Raw genomic sequence first — 23,095 nt, 5'->3', positions numbered from 1 at the left:
AAACAAATACATTTCAATACCAGTAATGTATTGTGGAAGTCACAATGCCTTAAAATTGTGTGCTTCATGTACCTTTACTAAAACAATTAATTGAGGAAGAAAATCCATAAAGATTGTGGAAGTTCTGTTGATTGTCTTTTGTTTTTCTTGTATTTTCTGTTTTGGACTTGCAGGTGTTGTGCTTCTGTGAAAGCACAACAGCATTTACTGACGCTGCATTACAATCAAGAAAGAAGTAGTTTTGATTAGGTGGAAGTACTTCTAGGATTAAGGGGAGGTATCGTTCATTCTTGTGAACTTGAATCTTTAACCAGAATTGGTCAGACTTTGGGCTTATAATAATCAGATTTTTTTTTTTTGGTGGTGGTGATGTAAACAGTAGCAGACAAGAGCTGTTGAAGGAGAAGTCAGTAAATTTACTAATTTCCAACTCTTGTTCTTTTTCAGATCGCCCTTGAATATTAATCTACATTTACCTCAGTATTTCATAGTTTGTTGATAGTTTGCATAAATGATGGCTCAGCTCCAGCAAGGAGGTCCAGATGAAAAAGAGAAGACCACTGCTTTAAAGGGTATGAGTATTTTATGCCTTTTTTTTAACATATATTGACATTTCAGGAATTATTGTGTAGGAAAGGAAAATAATATTATATAGTTATGAGAGCTTGGGAATTACAATACTAGAAGAGACTCTTAATCCACCTGTGCTAATGCTTATTGTCTAATGGTGTGTCCATTTATCAGTATTTTCATAAGATGGTATAAAACATAATGATATATGTTAATTAGTAACAGAATAAACTATTCATTGCTTTTTTAAATTTTCATAATTGTCCTTTTAGAAAGTTGACTGGCTTTTGCGTTAAGTTTTCAGAAGTTTTGATTTAATTTGTGTGATGCTTTTGTTTTATAGTTACACAACCATATTACACCTTTTAAAAATCTCTTCGACTAGAATGCTAAAAGGGAAGAGGTTTTCAAGACATTGATATCCATATTGGTTTTATAAAGTTCCCTTTGTATGTTTTAAAAAATAAACAGATCTAAATGACTTAGGGGTAAAAATAATCTACATAAATGGCATGCTTTCAAAGTGGCTTTCAAATTTGGAAGTACATGAAGTTGGTTAGACCTACAAGTAAACGTTGATTTAAAGTGCTTGCATCTCACAGTTGTATTCTAAATTGTCTTCAAAGGAGAAAAAATAACATAGCTTGCCACTCGAGTATATCCTGGATTTCTATCAAAGCATTATTAGAAAGCAGTGTTCCATTGTGATGACAGACGGTGTTTCTTCAGTTGCAGCTGAGTTTTTGTGAAAGGTTTGGTGAAAACCTGTGTAGTGCTTTTATCAAACTTTGTGCCAATTCTGTCCAGTTAGTATCTTTTGAGGAAGCTATAGTTCAGGTTTGGAAGTAAAACTCCCATTTTATACATGGCAATAATTGGATTATCTTTAAGGATAATGATGTGATCGAGTGATTTTCTATTTAGCTATAGAAGGTCTCCTGGAGATCACTCAATTTTCAGCTCTGTTGAACTATCTCAAATTGAGTTGGAAAGTCCAAGACCTTAGGTGAGAATGGTAGATCAGATTTGGAAAGAATCGCGAAGTTGTAAGGCACTTCAGATAATTTTTATTTGAAAAGTTGCACAAGAAGAAAGTGAGCGTGTCAGTGGTTTCAGCTCAGAACAGGTGTAATTTTCCTTAGTGACTGATGAAAGCTGTAAATCATGACAGGCTGTACATATTGTGAATAAGCATAATATACTTCATATACTATTGTCTTTGATACTCAGGAGATTGATATTTTTTTTGTTGTATAGTAAGTGACGTTTCTGTGTAAATACATCTCAAAATAGACCATGGTAAGACGGTATGGAAACTCAAGTGAAAAAAAATTCTAGGGATGCAATGTGACTGGAGTCTCTTCACCAAGGAGAGAAAGATGTGCTAAAGGCTGTTGCTGCCTTGATTTTGTCAAAGTAGAAAGGAAGAAAGGACACATTTTTTACATCTTGTTGTGGGAGCCTTCTTTGACAAAATTCTTTTTCTTTTGGTTGGAAACCAAAGGAGCTTCCGCAGAACTGTCAAAGGACAGTGCACAAGAAGAAACACATAATTTCTTGCATGAATTGAATTTCATGGGACTTGCTATTAAACAGATGTGATGTAAAAGTGAGCTGTGTCTGAGAAAGACAGATTTAGAATCATCCAATCAGTATCTGGTGTTATACAGACATTTAGATACTACAGAGATACTCAGAAGCCATAGTACTTGTTGGAAAGATGTTGAATTTCAGCAACCATACCAGATGGCTTTTGATCCAACAGCTTTGCCCAGTGGCATTACTCAGAAGGAAGAGTTGGCGACAATAAATAAGAGTTGGCTGGAATAAATGTAAAGTGAACTTGAAGAGTTGTAGAAGCGCAGGTCAAGGAACTCTAAAGAATGTTGAAGATGATTTTCAGTACATTTTAAACAGTAGAAATTTCAAAGTGTTGAATGTGTCAATCCTAAACTTAGGTAACGTAGGTAGCCTACTGGCAACAAGACCAAGCAAAAATAGTGGTACAAAATACAAAAATAATTGTTTTAGGTAATACAAAGATGGAAACATAATTAATGCCAAATGAAACTTAAAGAAAATGAGTCTTTTCAAACTGGGTTGGTTTTTTTTTTTTGAGCTACAGCGTTGGATAATAATAAAGGTAAAAATTCATATACTTAGAACACTTAATGTATTTCCTTGGTAACCCACAGTATCTTGATTTATGAAATAACAATAGTTCAAAGTCAGTTTAGCACTCCTGGACAGAATGTTTGTGTAGTCTTCAATTTCATATAATGAAGAAATAGGAAAATTTATTTTGGTTGAATTCTTTCTTGATTTTTTTTAAATTAATAATCAGAAAATATGTTAGAAGCATAGCACTGCATTGTGTGGGTAATACGCAATGAGGAGAGGAGAGATCATTGTACACTTTTACCTGTGTATGCAGTAATTGTTTGGTAGTTACATGTAGATGTAAAGATGTCCCCATATGTTTGCCTCTGGTTAAATGTAATTCAATAAATCTGGGGTAAAGAATGTAGATTATGCTAATTTTAGTGTACTTGCATTAGTGATTGTATGTAGGCTGTAGCAGACCTTACAGTCCTGATCTGAAAAGGATGTGTATGCCATGGCTTACTAGAAGTGGATGGGAGTTTCTCTACCTTGAGAGCTATTAAAGGGTGTGGTTGAGAGAAGGATTCAGGTCCAATAGTCTGGGTATCAAAGGAGGGGCTGAGGACCGGTGTGGCCACACAGCTGGTAAATGCTAGTGAGATGATGTGCTCAGATAATCCGAACTCCTCAAGAAGGCAATCAAGATGCTATCAATTATTTGAAACTGAATCTAGAGAACTTCATGTTAAAACCATGATGCATACCTCAGAGACTTATTTTCTAACATTGAGGTAATGAATAATTGAAACAAATCACTATGCCTTTGCTGACTTCCCTTTCTCTGGACATTTTCAGATTAACACAGAGATAAATACGTAGGTAAATAAATGAGTATGTGTACAGGCAGTGAAGTCCAGATGTTGAACCTTGAACAGGATTTCCCATAACAGTGTCCTGTGTTTAGTAATACTGGGATATTCTTCTGCCTGTAAGGTCTACAAATACCAGCAAACACATTTTTTTAGTGTTAAAAAGGAAATAAAAGACACAGCATGCATTTTGTATTGTTTTCTTTTCCTTTTTTAGATTTATTGTCTAGAATAGACTTGGATGAACTAATGAAAAAAGATGAGCCACCACTTGAATTTCCTGATACTTTGGAAGGATTTGAGTACATTTTTAATGAAAGTAAGTCACACGTGCTTTGTAAAGACTATATGTAGAATAATGTTGAGCAGTTATCAGAAGCTGAATTGTACCTTATAAGTCCCTATTAAAATTTCATACTTTCCTGTTGGGATTAAAATTTTAAACTTTAGTGCTGATAGACTTGCAAATATAAGGCATGTTTTTTATTTCATACAATTATCACAAAAATCCCTCATTTCATTCAATGTTGTGGAGTTGTACTGGGCCTACTTTATGACTTCCTGCTTCCTGTTACAAAAGTGTTGATACAAAAATTCTGAAAGTAATTTCTGTAGCATTTAAAAATCAGAAATAAAGACTGGTGTCTTTAAGGAGTGTTTTATTTCCTGATTCATTTTTATGGCTACAGAAGAAATTGTTTTTCAGATAATAATTTGTCTCAACTATTCTGTTAATACCAATAGGAAAACACCTATGTATGTTGATAGAAGAATAAGCAATGTGATAGACTGTCTATTCTTGTGTGGAACATAATTTTGCATTGCAGCCAAGTGTGTGACGCCTACAAGCAAGTACTTCCAGCTAGCTCAGTCTCTGTGTTAAATGACTGAGTATTTATAATTTCCAGTGCATGCATTTTAAAATCCAGGTGAGAAATGAGCCTCTGAGCTAAAGTAATACCAGACTGCAGGAAGTGACTCTTTCAAGATTGTTTAAAACCTGTAGAGCAAATGGGAATGTTTACAATTTTACTTCTTTGCAGTGCCTGCTGTGTGAACAGAGGAACTTTAGTTTCTAAATCTGCCTGTTTTACATCTTCCACTTATAAAGGGGAAAAAAAAAAAAGCTTTCCTTTAAATGATAGTCATTTATGCAACACTTAGCTTTTTAATACCCTGTTGGCTTTCGCAGGTAGGTACTTAGAGACTAAAAGTGTCATGAAAGTGATGCTCTTTCTTTGATGGAAGGAGTTCAGCTCTGTCACTTTTCAGCTCCTTATTTTTAGATCTGCACAGTGTCTACTGTCTTCTTTACTGACTTCAGAGTTAATGGTTCATATGTGGCTGATAAAAAGGGCTGAAATTTGAATTTTGGGGAATGAATTATGTTACTGATTATTCAGTTACTAAACCTCACAGCCTGAGTGATTTCCATAGAATGGAGGAAAACCTATTAGATATGCTAAAGGTCAGCAAAGCAAAAAAGTCACCATTTTGCTTTTGTACATTTAATTCAAATGTTCAGTCGTGTATTTTTATGTCCTTATCATGCTTCTTTTTATGGTGGAATAGTACAGAAGTTTTTTGTCAGATTATTTAAATCTGGATAAGGCAGGGGTTCAAGAAAGTAAAAGGAAAAATATAGCAGATATTTGTTACTTGTTCATGTACTGTTGAATGGCATATTTGAAGAGTATGTATCTGAGAAGTAGCAGCTGAAAGTAAAGTTATTATGAAAAATGTGAGAAGGAGGATGTTTGAACCCAACACAGGGATAGGAAACAGTGGAGAAATATTTCCATGGTATCGTAGTACATGAAGTAAGGCAGGTCTGGAAAAAAGTTAAATCAGCAGATAAGCATAACTTACCTTATCTTATCACAATAACTGTTACAGACATCAGATCTTAAATATTTTATTTAAAGCATCAGGAATCAAACTTTAAAAGTTCTGTAAATACATGAACTAAGCAATTTTTTTCTATTCAAGAGGAAACATTATGGAGAAACCTTTGTTTCATGATGCAAATGTTTCAGCATTCCAAGTTTACTTGCATGTATCAATGTTTTTAATGTTTCACTGATATACTGCAGTTTTCTAATGCTCTGAGATCATAACTTGTGTTTTGTCTGATATGCTGAAACATTGTTGGTAAAATATTTGTTCTTGTAGTTGGCTTCCTACTTGTTGCCATTTTATTATTATCATTGTTTTAACACAGTCCATGTCTTCACAAGTGGTTGGATTTCCTGTTAACTTTGGCTATAAACACGGTCAACTACAGGAAGTTACAATGGGAGCAAAAGTAGCATGTGGTTTTGCTCTGAACAAGCATTCTGCTTTATTCTACTCTTGTAATCTCAGTGTACCCTAAATCTAGGAGGTCTTACTTGACTTCATCTTGGAGTTAAAATATTTTCCCTAACTGTGGACATGGTTCTTTTCAGATTAGCTTAGAAAGTTGTTAGGCTTGAAGATAAATCTTTCCCTTACTTCTAGCTTCCAGCCTCTTTTGTATTTGCATTTCTTTACAATGCAGTTCATTTTGAAGCAGAGAATTTGTAGCTACAATTCAATCACCTGCAGATCAAATATTAACCAGTAATGTTTACATTTCACTGTTAATTCATAGCAGATGAGATGTAAATATGTCTTGTGAACCACTTTGGCATTTGATATCTGTGTGCAATTTCACTGTCATAATTTCTGTTTTGCTTAATCTAGCAGTATATACCATAAAATGGGAATGCAATTTTTTATGCTACAGTTATTTTCTGTTAATATGCCTATAACCAAAAATAAGGATGAATTCGTAATAGCTTGATTTTTAGATGTAGACTTCTTTTAAAATTTTCAGCGATTGAGTGTGTGTTACTTTTAATTAAGAAGTATCTTAACTGTATTGATTTTGTTTATTTTACAGAAGGGCAATTAAGACACGTTAAAACTGGGGAGCCATTTGTTTTTAATTATCGTGAAGATTTGCATAGATGGAATCAAAAGCGCTATGAAGCTCTTGGAGAGGTACATAATTTGTGTGTGTATGCATGTATATATATCTGTGTGTGTATATATATCTGTGTATGTGTATATATATAGGTATGTATGTATATATATATATGTGTGTGTGTTCATGTGCTATGGGTTTTCTTCTGTTTCTCTGTAGAAGTGATATTTTTACATACATTAATAAAGTTTTAGTGAGGTTCCAGTCATTTAATAGAAGGTATTTCAGGATTTACTGCATATTAATGCTCTAACAGTAATATCTATTGTTTGCTATATAGCTTAACATGTGATTTAGATTAGTGTTTGACTTTAGTATATCTTCATAATAGAATATCATCTACCTATGTAAGTTAGAATATTAAACAGTGCAGTATTTTCTTTAATCTTAGTAATCTTGTAATCATGGATTACAAAGCTGTCACAATTTTCTTTTTGGCTGAAGATAAATGCATTGGTTGATTTTCTCATGTTACCAGGAGATACCAGAAACCACTAAATAAAACAGAATATATTACAAAATAAAAAAACCACTAAATAAAACAGAAATATAAATATGAATCAGTTAATTATCTGTTGGTGTATTACGTATTTGGATGCTACTGGTACTTCCTAGGCAGTTCAGCCCCCCATAGCTACCTGCTCACTGCGGAATAGGGGAGAGTAATCAGAAGGGTAAAAGTAAAAAATTCACAGGCTGAGTTACAGTTTAATAGCTAAAGTAAAAGCTGTGCACACAATAAGAAATCAATCACCTTCTTTACATCAACAGGCAGATGTATAGCCATCTGCAGGAAAGCAGGGCTTGTTTGTGCATAATGGTGCCTTAGGAAGACAAGTGCCTTATCCATACAATCCTGGAATGGGTTTGGGTTAAAAGGGACCTTAAATGTCATCTATTTCCAACCCCCTGCCATATACAGGGCCACCTTCTACTACATGAGGTTACTTGAAGCCCTGACCTTGAAGGCTGACAGGGATGGGGCATCTCCAGCTTCTCTGGGCAAAGTCTTCCAGTGCCTTACCACCCTCACAATCAAGAATTTCTTCCTAACATCTAATCTAAACATACTCACTTTTGCTAGGTTTGAAGCTATTGCCCTTTGTCCTATCACTCCATGTTCTTGTCAATAGTCCCTCTCCAGCTCTCTTTTAGCTCCTTTACTGGAAGCTGCTGTAATGTCTTCCTGGAGATGTCTGTTCTCCGGGTTGAACAACCCAAACATATTCAGCCTGTGTTCATAGGAGAGGTGCTTCAGCCCTCTGGGGCTGCTCTGTGCTTGCTTGCTCAGCCATTGTTTCATTTTTGTGTCAGCCTGAGCTCTCTGCTAGAGCTGCCCAGCTGTTTGTCGTGCCAGAGCTTTGTTACCGGGGATTGCTGAAGCTTGCTTTTTACCTTCTCCTCCTCATTCCTGCCAAGAACTGTGGCAGCGAGTAGAAAGTGAGTGGGGCTACTGCAGGTGCTTCTCAAATCTTTTCACTTTGTATACTTTTCCAAAAAAAGGGATAGAGCTGTGTGTAGACTCCAAATGTTGCTGTGTCTAAGTCACTTGATATTAATTTCTTCTGAGAGGAAATTCTGTTGCATGACCCATGTGTATGGACGTTTGTGTGTGTCTACATTGTTCAAATATTCCCATTTTCCAAATAAGTGAGTTGGACAAGACATAACTCTAAATATCAGTATGGGCTTTCTGTGCCACCACGCTTTCCTACGCATTTTTGGAAATACATGGCAAATTTCACATTCTGTGCATCTGAAAAGTGTGTGAAAATAGCTTCAACCCACAGCAGTAGGAACAACTTTTTGTGATTTTTTAGTGTACTTGTTCTGAGACCGGGGATCTTACATCTGTGATCTGTGTTGTGCATTTTGCCTATGTTCCATGTTCCAGATTGAATCATCTTTGAAAATTCACTTTGTTTATATTTGTAGGTAAAGGGCAAGGAAGGCTGAAGGTCAGGTATCTGACAGAAAATTGTTCTAAGCTGTGTGTTTTCTGTTTTTTAGAGAAAAAAACCTCATCTGTGTTTCAGTCTTTCTCTACTAGGTGCTCGGTACTACACAGTTGTTCCAACAAGCCACAAATTTATAAATGTTCCATTGTCTGGTTTTGATGTAATTATTTGGGAACACAGGAGGTGCTGATCCTTGTCATTTATTCACATAACTAAAATTTTGTTTTGTGCCATAAATTAGTGGGTTATTGATGCAAACATTGAATAGTACTGGAATGGTGTATCATCCTCTGATAAGCTGTTTTGTAGTCTAAGGTGAAGACGTGTTTAGCAAACTGTGGTAGCTTAAGAAGCAGCCACTCAAATGATTTGTAAAGTGATGTAGTAAAACATGGCCTTAGGCCTTTGCTTTGAAACATCATCCTTTGGTTGTAGGAGTTCTTTAATGTGCATTTAGGGTTCAGTTATGTAGCTCGTCATCCAGCGAGATGATGAAGTAGCTATATTTGTATCACTGAACAAAATTGTTTTATGTGTTCAGTGTTTCCATTATTAGCTCAGTCATTGCATGCTGGTTTTCTACTTTTTAAAGGATGTGTACATCCTGCACAAGACAACATTTTTTACTATGCATATACATACATATATATATATATATATATATATATATATATGTATGTTGTGGGGTGTTTTTAATGTGTTTTATTGATTTTTAAGAAGTGAGTGTACTCCCTGGCCTTATAGTATCAGCATCATTCTCTCTTTCCTGGAGCATTAATAAATTTCAATTTGGTTATCCATGGGGTTTTTTTGCTGATAAAAGTCATGAATACACTGTCTGTAATGTTCTGCCATTTTTCTGATTATGTGGAAATTGTTTCTTCAAAAATCAAAATGGTTTGCCTATATCTCCTGTCCTTGCATCTTTTTATTCTTCATTCACTGATCAGTTATTTCAGGCACACAATTTTTTTTCTGTAAGCTTTTGATATGTGCTGTTAATAGACAATTTAGTGAACTGTTAATTATTTTGTGATTCTGGTTCAGTCATTGCTATTGTGGCATTGAATTTTGTAGAGAGCCTCTCCATTTCCTTTTTAAAAAATTAAAATGGCAGCAGAAGTGCATAGAACATGGTGTTGCAGCTGCTTCAAACTGATGATTAATCAATGTGGCAGGTTTGCAGTATGATTGAGAAAAATTTTGGGACAACAGTTTAGTTGTTGCAGGCTTTTGTTGACTTTCTCCTTCCACACTCATGTGGTATCCAGAGTATCCCTAGCATCAGAAGGTAGATATTGTCTGTTGTTTTGCTTGTATCTTACAGCCTAAAGGCAGTTATAATTTGTTGATTACTTGGAGGCAATTGAACACTGCCATTAATATTTTTGGGAGTGCCTTCACTGATGAAGAGACTTTTACCTGTACTGACAGTTTACTTCTCTACCAGTTTCTTGCAAAATTCAAAGAGGATTTGTAAATATGTAAATTATAATGTGGACCATGACATAAATGTCTCTGCTGTGATCTTATTCAAGTTAATTCCATGTCTTGTAATTGCAGCCTATCTGACCTGCAAAAATCTGTAGGCAGGTAGCAAAAGTATTGAGATGTTTTTTTTGCAGTTACCATAGTATAATATCTTGTATTTATGTAGAACAGATATGTAAAACAAAGAAATAGAACACTTAAATCAGAAATTCCTGGTGTCATGTATGGTAAGATACAGTTAATTTTATGTCATCAGAGAAGTCTTATTCCACTAAATAAACTGCTTTAAAGTATGTTCACAAGTGTTAGATCCAGCTCATCACAAAGTAGATTGCCATCAAGGTTAATATTTGAGTCGTGTGTGTGGGATAAGTATGTAAAATTATGACCTTGACAACCCATAATTCAGATGGCTAAGAAGTAAAATTGGATTTTTTTTTCCAGATCTCCTTTAAGTTAAAAGAACAGCTTGGTCTCAATATGATTTAAAAAATAAGCGTTCACCTGCTACTAATTTCCTCCTTGGTTGCAAAGATCATTATTTGTTTTGATGACTGAGAGGCTATTTACATAGCACAAATGAAAGCATAGAGCAGCAGAAGAGGACATGTAAGTTAATGAAGAAGGAAGCATTAAGTAGTCTGCATTTGAAAGGGTAGCTTCTTGCATGAATAACCCAAAATCTGATGATAGGCTGCACGTGCACCTGATAGTACTTAAGGTCCAATCTTGCAGCCAAAGCTCATGTGAATAAACTCAATAGGTCTGATCTTGTGAATAAGGGCTGCAGGATCAAGTTTCAAATGAAATGTGCAGATTATTAGTAGAAATCCTTACACTCTTAGTTCAGTTTCCTTGCAGTTTATCATTGAACATTCCAGATTTTCTCTGGCTGACAACGCTTTAATGTAATATAAAGTACATGCTGCACACTATGGATCAAGCAAAATTGTTTATGTACCTTGGCTTCTTATAATGTATTTGCTGTTGGTTATTTAGTGTTTGAAAAAATTCTTACTGAGTCAACGAAATAAATTTATAGTGATCTAACGTATTGTTGGATTCATGAACATTTGCCTTTATGGAATGCCTGCTTGGCTTGGGCTATTGAAGAGGTTTTTCTGTTCAGAGATGAGTTGCCAAATACTTAACAGGTGTCTGTGGAGCATGTGTGAATTGAATTTTTTCAGTGTCTTGTATTACAGCCAAGTAAGGGTGAACTTCCATGGAGGTAGCAAAAAGGCTCACTAAAATCCTGTTTCAGAGGGAGAGTGAAAGTATCTAATTCAAATCTCTCCCCTGTCCTTATTTTTGAAAGTGGTTGATTTCTGTTTTGTGTGATTGTGCTATTTGATAGTGCTATTTCTCTGCAATTTATGCCCCATTTTGGTGGTTTAGGAGTGGTACTGTCCAGTTCAGTGATTCCACTGAGGCATTTCAAACCGTGTGCTGCTTCCTTCCTTCCTTCCCCCTACCTCCCTTCCCCTGTGATAGGATGGAGAGAATTGGGGGCAAAAATTGTAAGCATCATGGGTTGACATAAGAACAATTTGCTGGAAACAGTAATGAGATAAGAAAACTAGCAGAAACAGCAAAAATACTAATAGCAAGAGTGTACTAAAGCAAGAGAGTGATTTCCATGCAAAAGACTCACCATGGAGGTCTGATCCATGCAGCCAGGCTCCCTTGCTCCAGAAGTGAACCCTTCCATGTTTGTGGAAAACAACAGGGAGAATAACCTGCGGGTCCTAGCAATGCCCCTGCTCTGGCTGCTGTGGAAATGAACCCTGTCTTGGCCAGAATCAGGACCCCCATCTACTAATGAACATTGCAGGCGGCTTTTTGCTTTAGCAAAATTTTCCAGTGGAGTCAATATCACAAAAAAATATTTAGAATTGCACCTCTCCTTGAGGTACACATCACATTTCCCCATCCATTTGTATTACCCATGAAATGCACTCAGGTCTTTCAACAAAACAATCCCACTGATGGGTTTGCCTGTCTTTGTTGGAAGCCGACTAATCCAAACTGTTTCCTCTAACAGATTCCTCATATGCACAATGGTAACTCCGTCCCTTCCAAGGTACGTGGTGGTTTTGATTGGCCAGGGCCAACTAGACTAGAGCCTGTAGTGTTAACTAACCAGGTAGTCTTCAAATAAATGTAGATGCAAGTGTTTGAAGTTCCCACCACCCATTGCTTTCAATGTGGTTTTAACAGTCCATTGTATCATTCAGTTTTCCCAGAGGCTGGTGCATGACAGGGAGTATGATACCCACTCAATACTGTGCTCTCTGGCCGTGAGATTGATGAGAATATTTTTGAAATCAGTCCCATTGTACTGATGCCTTTTCCTGGTCTTAAAAAATTGAGAGCCAGGCACAGTTAAGGGATAAGGGGTTTTTACCTCGGGACTTTAATAAGAATGCTATGGTGCACCATTTCATCAAGGTGGGATGTGTTGCAAAGCACACCCATGATACATCACGCATACAATTTATAGACCTTGCAAACTAGCATATCTAACAAAGGTGCCCCCATGGGAGGCCTGGAAGAATGGCATGATATTCCTCCATTCTAGGAATTCCCCTTGGATAGGCTGAATTTATAGTTTACAGGATATGTTCTAGAGAAGACTGTGGTTTCCCAAGATAGCATAGGGTTTTCCAGCCTCCTACTGTGAGGCCTCTAGGATGTTTGGCCTCCTGGCCTAACAAAATACTAGCGCTATGCTAAGTTATCATACTATAAGTATAATACTATAAATATCATTATAAGTATGCATGCTAAGAGTACTGCGGATACATGACAGTTATATAAAAGAAAAGGCAAAAAATAATCTTGACATCAGTACAACTAATTTTTTTCTGGGGTGCCATGTTGTCACAGGACTTGCTTTTTGAGGCCCAAGCTGGTGTTCCAGGCGTGGTGGGAGGCACAGGGTACATCTCCAACCATCCAGTGGCTCTTCACACCAATGTCAGCACATAGGGCCAGCCATTGTGGGTTAGTGTGAGGGTGATGTACTTAACCTGCCAAACCTTCTGCTATTTGTATTTCGACCATCATCCACCACATCACAGGGGCTGTACCTTCTTGGCCTACTTGATCACAGTGTATGTTTTACAGTTATGGATCACCTGGGAAATAGTGTCCATCATTAAATCCAGCCCATAGTTAGGCCACGAGCCCATCTGTATTGTTACATCTCTTCCTTGATGGCCTGAGGCATCATGGGCCCACCAACCAGAAATAATTCACCCTTATGCTGCTAGTCCAGATCCACCTGAGACAGTTTAATCTTGGCAGCCCAATCCACCTGTCCATTCTTGAAATGCTTTTCAGTAGCCTGACTCCTGCATGCATGAAATACAGCCAGCTTCTCTACCTGAGTAGTGATGTCTTGCCACAATTCTTCACCCAGATGAGTTTACCTCTGTCCTGCCAGTTGGTCTTTTTCCATTGGTCCAGCCACCCCTGCAGTGCATTTACTGTCATCCGCACATCAGTGTAGAGGTAGGATGCTGGCTATTTCTCTCATTCAGTGATATCTGAAGTCAGCTGGATTGTTATCACATGGCATGCCCGAAGAGATAATAGTTAGTATTGACTCTATGATTTTTAGAAGGTTGATCAATCACTTTATTATACTATACTTATTAAGTATCCATCACCCTTACAGACAGTCACGGTACAGTGGACCCAATTGGTCCTTGAATCTAAACACCATCACCACTGGCCAATTAAGAAATCACCCTTTGGTAAACAAATCTCCATAACACATTCTTTCTCATTCTTTTCTCTGATCTTCTCAGAGCCTTTCCCAGGACAATGCCTGGCTGGGAAAGTTGTGCGTTGTTCTTTGTGGCCAGAGAGCTGCTACTACACTGGATGGCTTTCAGCTCTGCGACCTGACTTGATGCATCTTGTCCCTCCACAGCTTCTGTGACTTGCCATATAAAACCCTGTACAGCTGCTTTCTGTTTTCAGTGTAACCCAGCCATACAGCAGGAACTACCAGTGAAGAGATCATATTTCTTTTCATTTTCTGGTAGCTTATTATATGATGGGGCCTCATCAGCATGTGCAACTTCCTCCTCTTCTTCAGATGATAATCCACATTTTTTGCCTTCAGGCTGAGTCATGATGAATTCCAAGATCCCTGGGCAGCTGGCATTTGCTGTTTAAGCTTTCTGTGTGATCAGAATTATACAATTACTCCACATAGTATCGGTGGCATGATGTGTGGAAGGGGCTTTTCCTTTGAGCGTCTTGCCCAGCACTGGTGGGCAGGGTGCCAGGAGGAGCTGTGTTTTGATGCCCATCACTTTGGAAGCAGCTCAGGCCCCTTCATAAGCTGCCAGGATATTTTTCAGTTCTGATGTAGTGGGCCTCAGATCCTTTGTATCCCCAACTCTAGAATCCCAGGGTTCATCCTCTAGTCTCCTCAGGTACTTTTCCAGAGATTCCAGGAAGGACCATTCTCCCTTACTGTAGTGTAGATCACATTTTTCACATCCTCTCCTCTTCTAACTGGCTCCAGGGCTGCTGCATGAAAAATCTCCTGTTTGATTTGTTCAAAAGCTTGTCATTCAGGACACCACTTCCTCCAGGTCACATGCTAGAGAGGACTCACAATCTGACTGTAATATGCAATATGCATCCTCCAAAAACCCACATCATCTAAGAAAGCCTGTTTCCTTCTTGATGGTTGGCAGGGACATAGCTGCTACTTGTTGGACCACGTCCATTGAAATCCAATTGTGTCCATCTTGCCATTTTACTCCCAGAAAAGGAATTTCCTGGACAGGTCCCTTGACCTTACTTTCTTCACAGTAAAAGCAGCCTTCAGAAGGATTTGGATTATGTTCTCCCCTTTCTCAGAAATTTTCTCTGCTGTGTTCCCCAGCAATGTGATGATGTCATCAATGGAGCCTCACCCTTTTCCAGTGCAGTCTGGGTCAGTCCAAGACATATAGTGGGCCTGGGTTTCCACCCCTTGCACATCCAGTTCCAGGTGTATTTTGTGCCCTTCTAGATGATAGCAAACTGAGTGTTTAGCCTGCACTCATGGCTAAACACATGGAGAAGAGCACTTCTGCAATGTCAGTGGTGGCACCACTTTGCTGCCTTGGACTCCAGTTCATACTGAAGTTCCAGCACACCTGGCACAGCAGTGCTCAGGGATGGTATGACTTAATTCAGGCCATGATAGTCCACTGTCAGTCTCCACTGGACTCACACATTGGCCATAGGGCACTCACCTACTAAAGGGTGAGTGAGTCTTGCTGGGCACTCCCTGGCTCTCCAGAACCCACCTCATGGCTGGGGGTCACAGAGTCCTGGCTGGCGTGGTGTTATCGATGGTGCACTGCTTTGGTAGTGATTGGTACCTGTTGTTCTTCACAGCAGAAGGATCCTCTGAGAGACCAGGCATAGTATTCAGCTGTCTAACTTCCTCTGTCTCCACAGCAGCTCTCCCAAAAGCCCAACAATGACTTTTGGGTCCTTGAAATACCCTCTATTACAGCCTGCCCCTGAAGGTGTGGGTAATGCAGGTTCTTGCTAATAGACCCCTTGGAACAGATTTGAGTGAAATGACAGAGTCATCAGTGTTTGTAACTATATATAAGTAAGTTTTATTATAGAACAGTTTTGTTGTAATGAAAGCAGATTTGTAGCTGATTTAGTTATTATTGTCTTGGTTTAAGATAACTTAAGAGGGACACTCTAAAATGAGGTACCTCCTCTTGATTTAACCAATTAGGAGAAATTAATATGAGTAGATGTAACTGAAAAAATACAAGTTTACTGACCTAATTTAATAGTGACAGGCAAAAAAAGTAACAGTTATTTCTTATTTTGTTTAGTTTTTTTTTAAATATAGACTAACAGCAGTAGTATTATGATTAACATGTAAAATGCTCACTATGGAGCCAGACCTGACCCTGTGGCAGCCATGGTACCCTACCCAGAAGAGATCTCTTCTCCCTGCAGAAGAGTCTCCTCCTGCTGGCATAGCAATGATGGGAGGTGGTATAGAATAAAATCTGGGTCCCAGCCATGCCTCCTCTGGGCTACTGCAAAAATTAACCCTGTCCTGGCCAGACCAGGACACCCATCTACTAATGAATATTGCAGAAGGTTTTTTGCTTTAGCAAAATTTTCCAGTGGAGTCAATGTCACAAAAAACATTAGAGTTGCAGTGTTTGGACAAAAATATAAAGGTAGGCAGAAGAGAGAGATTAGCCAGGATCTTTAAAATATGTGAAGGTGTGATCTAATTTCTTACTATACAGAGAAGAATCTATGTGGAACAGAGAATCTTGAGTGTACAAGTAGAAGGAAGAGCCTAAATGTGCCTTTATGGACAGCAAGGGCAGTTTAAATGTAGTAGTTGAGGAATCCATGTGTTATAGCTTCTTTTTCATAGTGGTTTGATTATTTTCAATTTTTGCTAGGTAAGTGTGAAATAGAAAAATGGCAAAGAAGACTTTAAACAAATTAGGTAAAACAACTAAAACTGGGGCATGATACTGAATTTCTCTCTAATAGTAAGAGCTCTAAGTAATAAGTTTCTAGAAAGTTCCAGTCCTTTTAATTTTCCCATTTTTGAATCAATGTTTTTGATAATAGAGAAACTTAGTGGAAGCAGCTGAAAAAATTTAAATTAAATATCTGTACGGTCTTTGTAATGTTATGAAGATGTGAGCTTTTAACAGTTTGTTAATTTTCAGCATTTCTTTTTTCTGAATGAAGTAAATGGACAGCTAGGATTCAGGACTACTCAACAGTACCTATGGAAATTTAAATATGAATCTTAATTTCATGCAGTATTTTAATTTGCATATGTTAAATCAGCTTTCAAAAATCTGGTGTTTGTGAAGACTTTTTAGAGGCATGATTATGTCAGATGTGCTTCAGTGAACTCTTCTAGTTTGCAGGCAGCAATTGTCAGTTATGTTGGTTCATCAGAGTAACATGACAGTTCTCGAAAGGTTCAGAGATAGTTTTATAATTATTGTTAGCATGATTCTTGAAAGAAATGATGAGCATCTCATAAACCCAGATGGGAGTTTGTTACATTGTTGATAAATGTGTTTTACATTTTTAAATTGATAAACAGTGAAAAAGAAAAAGTGAAACAGAAAAGATACAATAAGACAGATGGTTGTTTATAAAGCAGTTGTAAGTTGCTGCAATTCAAAGAATGGTACTAATTGTTAAAAAGAAGACAAAAATTGGAATAGGGGGAGTGTTTCAATGAATTCATCATGAGCTTTTTAAAAATAAAACCTTCAGCAGCTTTAGTTCAATTAGAACCATTCTTGCCATTCTGAGTTTACATGCAAAAGTTAAGACTCTCAATTCTTAATGAACTTTTATACCAGCCATTTTCATGTAGCTGAAATTAAAGCTACAGCTAATCTGCCTGTATGTATCCATTTCTTTCTTTTTCCTTTTTGGTGGTTTGGAAAAACCCAAAATTTATTGCACAGCAGAATGAAGTTGAATTACCATTGGGCTTACTGTTTCCATTTAGAAGAATGAGCACAATAGCAAACTCCAAAATCAAGCAGACATTTTACAGCAAGGAAATAATGGTTGCTAGTTGACTTGTTTTCTGTTCAAGGAGTGGTGAAAAAAATGGTTTTTTGTCAACTCTGTGACCAAAATAAATAGATATATTTAAGTAGTGCTTCGGCAGAACACCAGTCAGTGTGATGAAACAAGTGCACCTTTCTCTTGTGAATATTTAGGTTGAGTTTCCATTAGTGATCTTAAAAGTTTCCATGAAAGATGAAGTATTTTCCTACTTTTTCAGCATGAGTTTTTTGAAAAACAGATATGTAGATTTACTGCCTTCATCGAGCATTTCTTCTAGAATATGTTTATTTTCAATTGCAGAGCTACAGAAGAGCTTGTTCTCTTTCATAGGATTTTCAGCTTTTGCATGATAGACTTTTATGCTTTCTGTATTTTCAACAAGATACCTATGCATTTCATTTTCCTGGGAATATTTTATTAACACTTAGCAGAGCACTGATATTGTAAGTAAAGCTGTATCAGTTGTGTCAGTCCTTAATATAAATAATTTGTTAAGATACAAAGTTATATCAGGCTGATCAGCTAAAAATATGCAGAGTGCCTTTAAACAGGAACATCCTAACCATTATAATAGCTGCAGGTCTATCTGCCTGCTCTAGTGGTGGAGCTTCCAGGTATAAAGGAGAACCTAGATGAAACTTACTGTGGTGAACTGCAAGAGGCAACCATGGTAGATGGAGCTAGGCTTATCGTATGACTGTGAAGCTGACTTCTAGGGGAGAAAATGTGCTGGTTTTCAAGTTTTATAAGGTGGTCATATGTAATGATTCACTTAAGTTTTGTGAAGTTTGTGCGAAAACTTTAAAAGTAGCGCCACAAATCCTCTGTAGCTGTTATCTAATCCTCTGGGAAGGGTACTGAATGTCAAGACTGTTACAATCAGAACGTGACATAGACCAAGAGAAGAAAGAACAGTTGTTTTAATCTCTTGCTCCATAGTTAAATCCAAAAGAATTAATTGCTCTAGGCAGTGTTGGCCTACTTCTATGGCACTTCAGGATAATATTTAAACTCTGTGAAAAGTTTGAAAGCTCTCCACGTGCAACTGTCTTCTTTCCATTTTTGGTACGAAATAGCTGTGCTTTCTTCATGCTGTCAGGTTTTGACTTTAGCTTTAATTATGGGAAAAGTAGTTTCAAGTTCTGCTCTGAATGAAGTAGAAGACTGTGGCGTCGCGTAGTTTTCCCCAGTCCCGCACCGCTCCGGGGCGCCTAAAAGGCGTGGTTTCTCCTCGGGACCAGGGCACTACTTGCTCCCAAGCGCCGCTTCTGCGGCGTGCCGATCAGGGCTTGCTGGATTCTGTCGCCCGTGTGAGGGTACGAGGCAAAGAGGGAAGGAATTGTCCACTTCGTCTGTGTGGGAGGCTGGGGAGATTTTATTTGCCACAGGGAGCTGCGATGGAGATGCCGCGGCTCGCTCCCCTAAGCCCAGGTGGACGAAAATGGCCCTGGGACCGGGGAGGTGTGGGATGTTATAGGGGGCGGGACAAGGAGGGCAGAAGCCCTCCCACCCAATGGGGACAGGCACCGTGGCGGTGACATGGACCACTGCGACCAATGGGAATGTGGCAGGGGCGGACACGGGGCTCCAGGGCGAATGGGGTTGTGGGAACGGGGTGACGGACACAGAACTTTCCAGAGTGGACGGGGTAGTGGTTACAGGACTGGCATGGTGAGCCCCAATGGTAAGAGACTCGGAGCGGAACACTGCGGGGAACACGGGGGGTGCGTGGCGGTACACAGAACCGGCTAACTAACCCACATCAGAACCCCTAATCTGAACCCAAACCCGGCAACATCTCCCTGTTTTTCAAAATATAAAAAAGGACAGCTGTATGGTGTTCTTCGCTGCTTGTGTGGTTGCCTCTTCACTCAGCTTCTGCTCGTGGTGTTTTCTTCTGCTGCTGTGATGGCTGCCCTTTGCAGATGGAGAGGGTTTGCTGCAATGATGCTGGGCATGTTTCTTCTCTGGGTGGTTGGGGATAGGGGAACTGGGACAACACCTTTATTACAAACATATGGATTGGGGACACAAACTGACTGGGATAGCTGGAAGGGTTTTTTCTGGCTTTGAGGAAAAAACATTTTTTGAAGAGATTAAGATTTTTTTTTCTCCTTGCAGTGTATGTGGTTTAATTTGGGGGTGGATTGGTGGGGTCATCTGCTGTACCCACAGGCACTCTGATGTTGCGACTCATTACCTGCACTACTTGATAAATCACAGCTCCCCTTGAGGTGCTGTAGCCTGCCTTATTTTTATTCTTTTTTCAGTTTTTTGCGAAAGTAGGGTCTCCCTCCCCCCTCCCACTGTCCCTAGGGGTGCCCTCCCCAGAAATGGACATTGGATTACAAAATGTCCCTTCCTATCACAGTGGAAGCATAGGTGTTTTGATGGAGGCTGCCTCGGAACAATGTTCTTTGGAGGCACAGCAGCCAAGGCAACCACGTGGCTTCTGGGCTTTTCAGGGATCTTGAGCTGTGTTTCAACGTTCATGGATGTCATTTCTGGGACAAGCTTGTCCTGGACCTCTGATCCATCTACATGTCTCTCAACTGCCACCTTGACCCAGTCCGTGGAGTCTGCAAAAGGCTCAGAAACCTGCTCCTGCTCCCCCCTCCCCCTGCTTCCCTCCCCCCCAGGCCTCCGGGAACCATGGGCATGCAGAGGCGGGAACTCCTGTCCCCCCCCACCCCCTTTTCCCTCCCCCCGGGTTCTCCAGGGCCCATGGGAACTTGGGGGTAGGGGTTCCCGCTCCTCCCTCCCCCCTCTTCCTCCCCTCCCCAGATCTCTGGGGCCCATGGGAAGATGGGGACAGGGTGCAGGAAACAGGACAGGGGCTGCCCCCTTCCTGAGGCAGCGGGGCAGAGATGGCAGAGCTCTCCCCGGAGGGAGAGGGCGGGGTCAATGATGCAACTGGGAGAACATGTAAAGGACTGGAGGAAACACCCACACAAGGGGGAACAGTGGGTGGAGGAGTAACCTGATCTCCCAAGGGGGCGCCGCCCATGCCCACAGGGAGGCAGATGGGAGTTAGGTTAAAGGCGGGGACACAGGGAACAAAAGAGAGAAAGGGGTTGTGGGAAGAAGAAGCCCCTCCATGTGGCCATCCTCCATCTTGGGAAGACAAAGACACCGAGCACGTGGCCGTGGCCTCCTCAGGGAAACAAAGGAAAGAATTCAAAGAAACAGAACTGCACAGGGTATTGCTAGAACTGGGATTTTTAACTGGGAAAAAGGGATTGGAGAAAGGGTTTGGGGTCAGTTCGTCAGCGAAGTGGCCAATCTCACTAAGGCGGGGGCGCTGGGGGGGCTCAGGGGAGCCAGGAGCACGGTCCATGTTTGTGGAGCTGCCCTGCACCTTAGAGCGGTGGAGTACTCCCCCCTGCCCACCCAGGTTAGGGGAAGAAGGGGTAGGAGAAGAAGGTGGGGAAACGGGTTCAGGGGGAACAACAGTTTTGCCTGATGGCTTTTTCCCTTCCTGGCTCACATCCCGCGCAGACTCCACTTTTACAACCTCCGAGATCAGCAAATGGAGCGTGGTGAAGCTATCCCTCCTTAATGGAGGGATCCCTACATTCAATCCCCTCTGCTAACTTTGCTCCTACCCGCTCCCAGAACTCCTTTTTGCGGTCATCCTCCGCGGAAACATGGGGGAAGGAAAAGTACAGCCATCGGACAAAACTCTTCACAGAACTTTTGGGAGGGGGCCCTTCACCGAGAGGATTCCCTTAACTTGGGAATAAAATTCCTTCTGTTGGGTGGTTAGCACGGTCCCCATGCTATTTCCACCCACCCAACCTCACCTCTGGTGCAGGAAAAGCGGAAAAAAAACCCAAAAAAGTCGAAAGACCCTGGCAGCCACTGCTTGTGCTGTGCACAGCGCGTCTACACCTGGGAACGCAGTCAAAGCCCACCCACGGGAAGGGGAGTATTAGCTGGGTCCATCCCTTCCACTAAATACTCACCAAACCAGAATTTTCTACAAATAAAAACTGCTGCCAGGGTCCTCGGTTCCCAGAAACGGCCTCTCTTTGGCTTTCCACTTTTCACTGAAAGGTTACACTTCTCTTCCTACGCAGGGAAAGCACCACGTCCTTTCCTCGGAGGTGGCAGAGACTTCACTGACCTACTTTGGGGAGTTTCTGCTCCTGTTTTCAGTCCAGCATGAAGCACTGTTTCAGCGTGGTTCTGTGGTGGTGGCGGCGGCTCTCTGCGTGGACCGCGCTCGCTCAGCTTGGCAGCGGCACTCGCTGGTCAGCGGCGCGGCTCCGCGGTGGCGGCTCTCCACGTGGTTTCCGGGTGCTTCGCAGTGAATCTCCGTCTACGTGGGCGGCTCCGCAGGCCCTGGCCCCACTGTTGGGCGCCAAATGCGGCGTTGAGTTGTTTTCCCTGGTCCTGCACCGCTCCGGGGCGCCTAAAAGGCACGGTTTCTCCTCGGGACTGGGGCACCACTTGCTCCCGGACGCCGCTTCTGTGGCGTGCCAATCGGGGCTTGTCGGGTTCTGTTGCCCGTGCAAGGGTTGAGGCAAAGAGGCAAAGGAATTGTCCACTTTGTCTGTGTGGGAGGCTGGGGAGATTTTATTTGCCGCAGGGAGCTGCGATGGAGATGCCTTGGCTTGCCTCCCCTACACCCGTGTGGACAAAAATGGCCCTGGGACCGGGGAGGTGTGGGATGTTATAGGGTGCGGGTCAAGGAGGGCAGAAGCCCTCCCGCCCAATGGGGACAGGCGCCGTGGCGGTGACATGGACCACTGCGACCAACGGGAATGCAGTAGGGGCGGACACGGGGCTCCAGGGCGAATGGGGTTGTGGGAACGGGGTGACGGACACAGAACTCTCCGGGGTGGATGGGGTAGTGGTTACAGGACTGGCATGGTGAGCCCCAATCGTAAGAGACTCGGAGTGGACCACCGCAGGGGGGCAGGAAACATGGGGGGTGCATGGGGGTACACAGAACCGGCTAACTAACCCACATCAGAACCCCTAATCTGAACCCAAACCTGGGATGCAACAGAAGACCATTTAAGAAGGCATGTCTCAACACCTAGCTCTAAAACTCTATAGGGAATTTGTAGGTTTCATTTGGACTTGTGTCCTTATGTAGCTTTCAGTATGTGTCCTTTTTAGTGGTTTTTATCCTGAGGCTAAGCACACAAGAGAAAGCACACTAAGCACACTAGGAGACCAAACCCAGGACTACTTAGCAATCCATTTCTTTACTAGAAAAATGTGTAAAGATCTGCACACTTCAGGTTCAAAAATACAGGTCTTTAAGAAATCAAAATAAGCTCATCCTTCAGTGACAGTTTGTTTCATTTAAAGTGTATCTGCTTTAATTATCAAAGCCATGCCCTTTTTAGGTGTTCCTGTTGGTATGGTCCTGCCACCTTTTCCCAGATTCCTCTGTTTTTCAGTTCAATGGGACAAACCTGGTTGTGTGTGCAGACTAGGGAGCAAGAGGCTGGGAAGCAGTGCTGTGGAAAGGGCAT

At 40.6% G+C, this 23,095-nt stretch overlaps 1 protein-coding gene across 4 annotated transcripts in view; it reads left to right on the top strand.

The window, feature by feature from the left end:
* Positions 1-448: 448 nt before the first annotated feature.
* The window catches only part of FAM172A (family with sequence similarity 172 member A), a 240,377-nt gene continuing 217,730 nt past the window's right edge, over positions 449-23,095 (top strand). For all 4 annotated transcript variants that reach the window (XM_053931579.1, XM_053931578.1, XM_053931576.1 and 1 more), the window contains exons 1-3: positions 449-572; positions 3,760-3,861; positions 6,466-6,566. In XM_053931579.1, the coding sequence (XP_053787554.1) occupies positions 512-572; positions 3,760-3,861; positions 6,466-6,566 (264 nt within the window). In that variant the 5' untranslated portion in view covers positions 449-511. The remainder of the gene's footprint in view (positions 573-3,759; positions 3,862-6,465; positions 6,567-23,095) is intronic.

Source organism: Vidua chalybeata, chromosome Z (assembly GCF_026979565.1).
Source record: "Vidua chalybeata isolate OUT-0048 chromosome Z, bVidCha1 merged haplotype, whole genome shotgun sequence".
Classification (NCBI taxonomy): domain Eukaryota; kingdom Metazoa; phylum Chordata; class Aves; order Passeriformes; family Viduidae; genus Vidua; species Vidua chalybeata.
The sequence above is the reverse complement of the archived record's forward strand: the minus strand, read 5'-3'. Positions and strand labels throughout refer to the sequence as shown.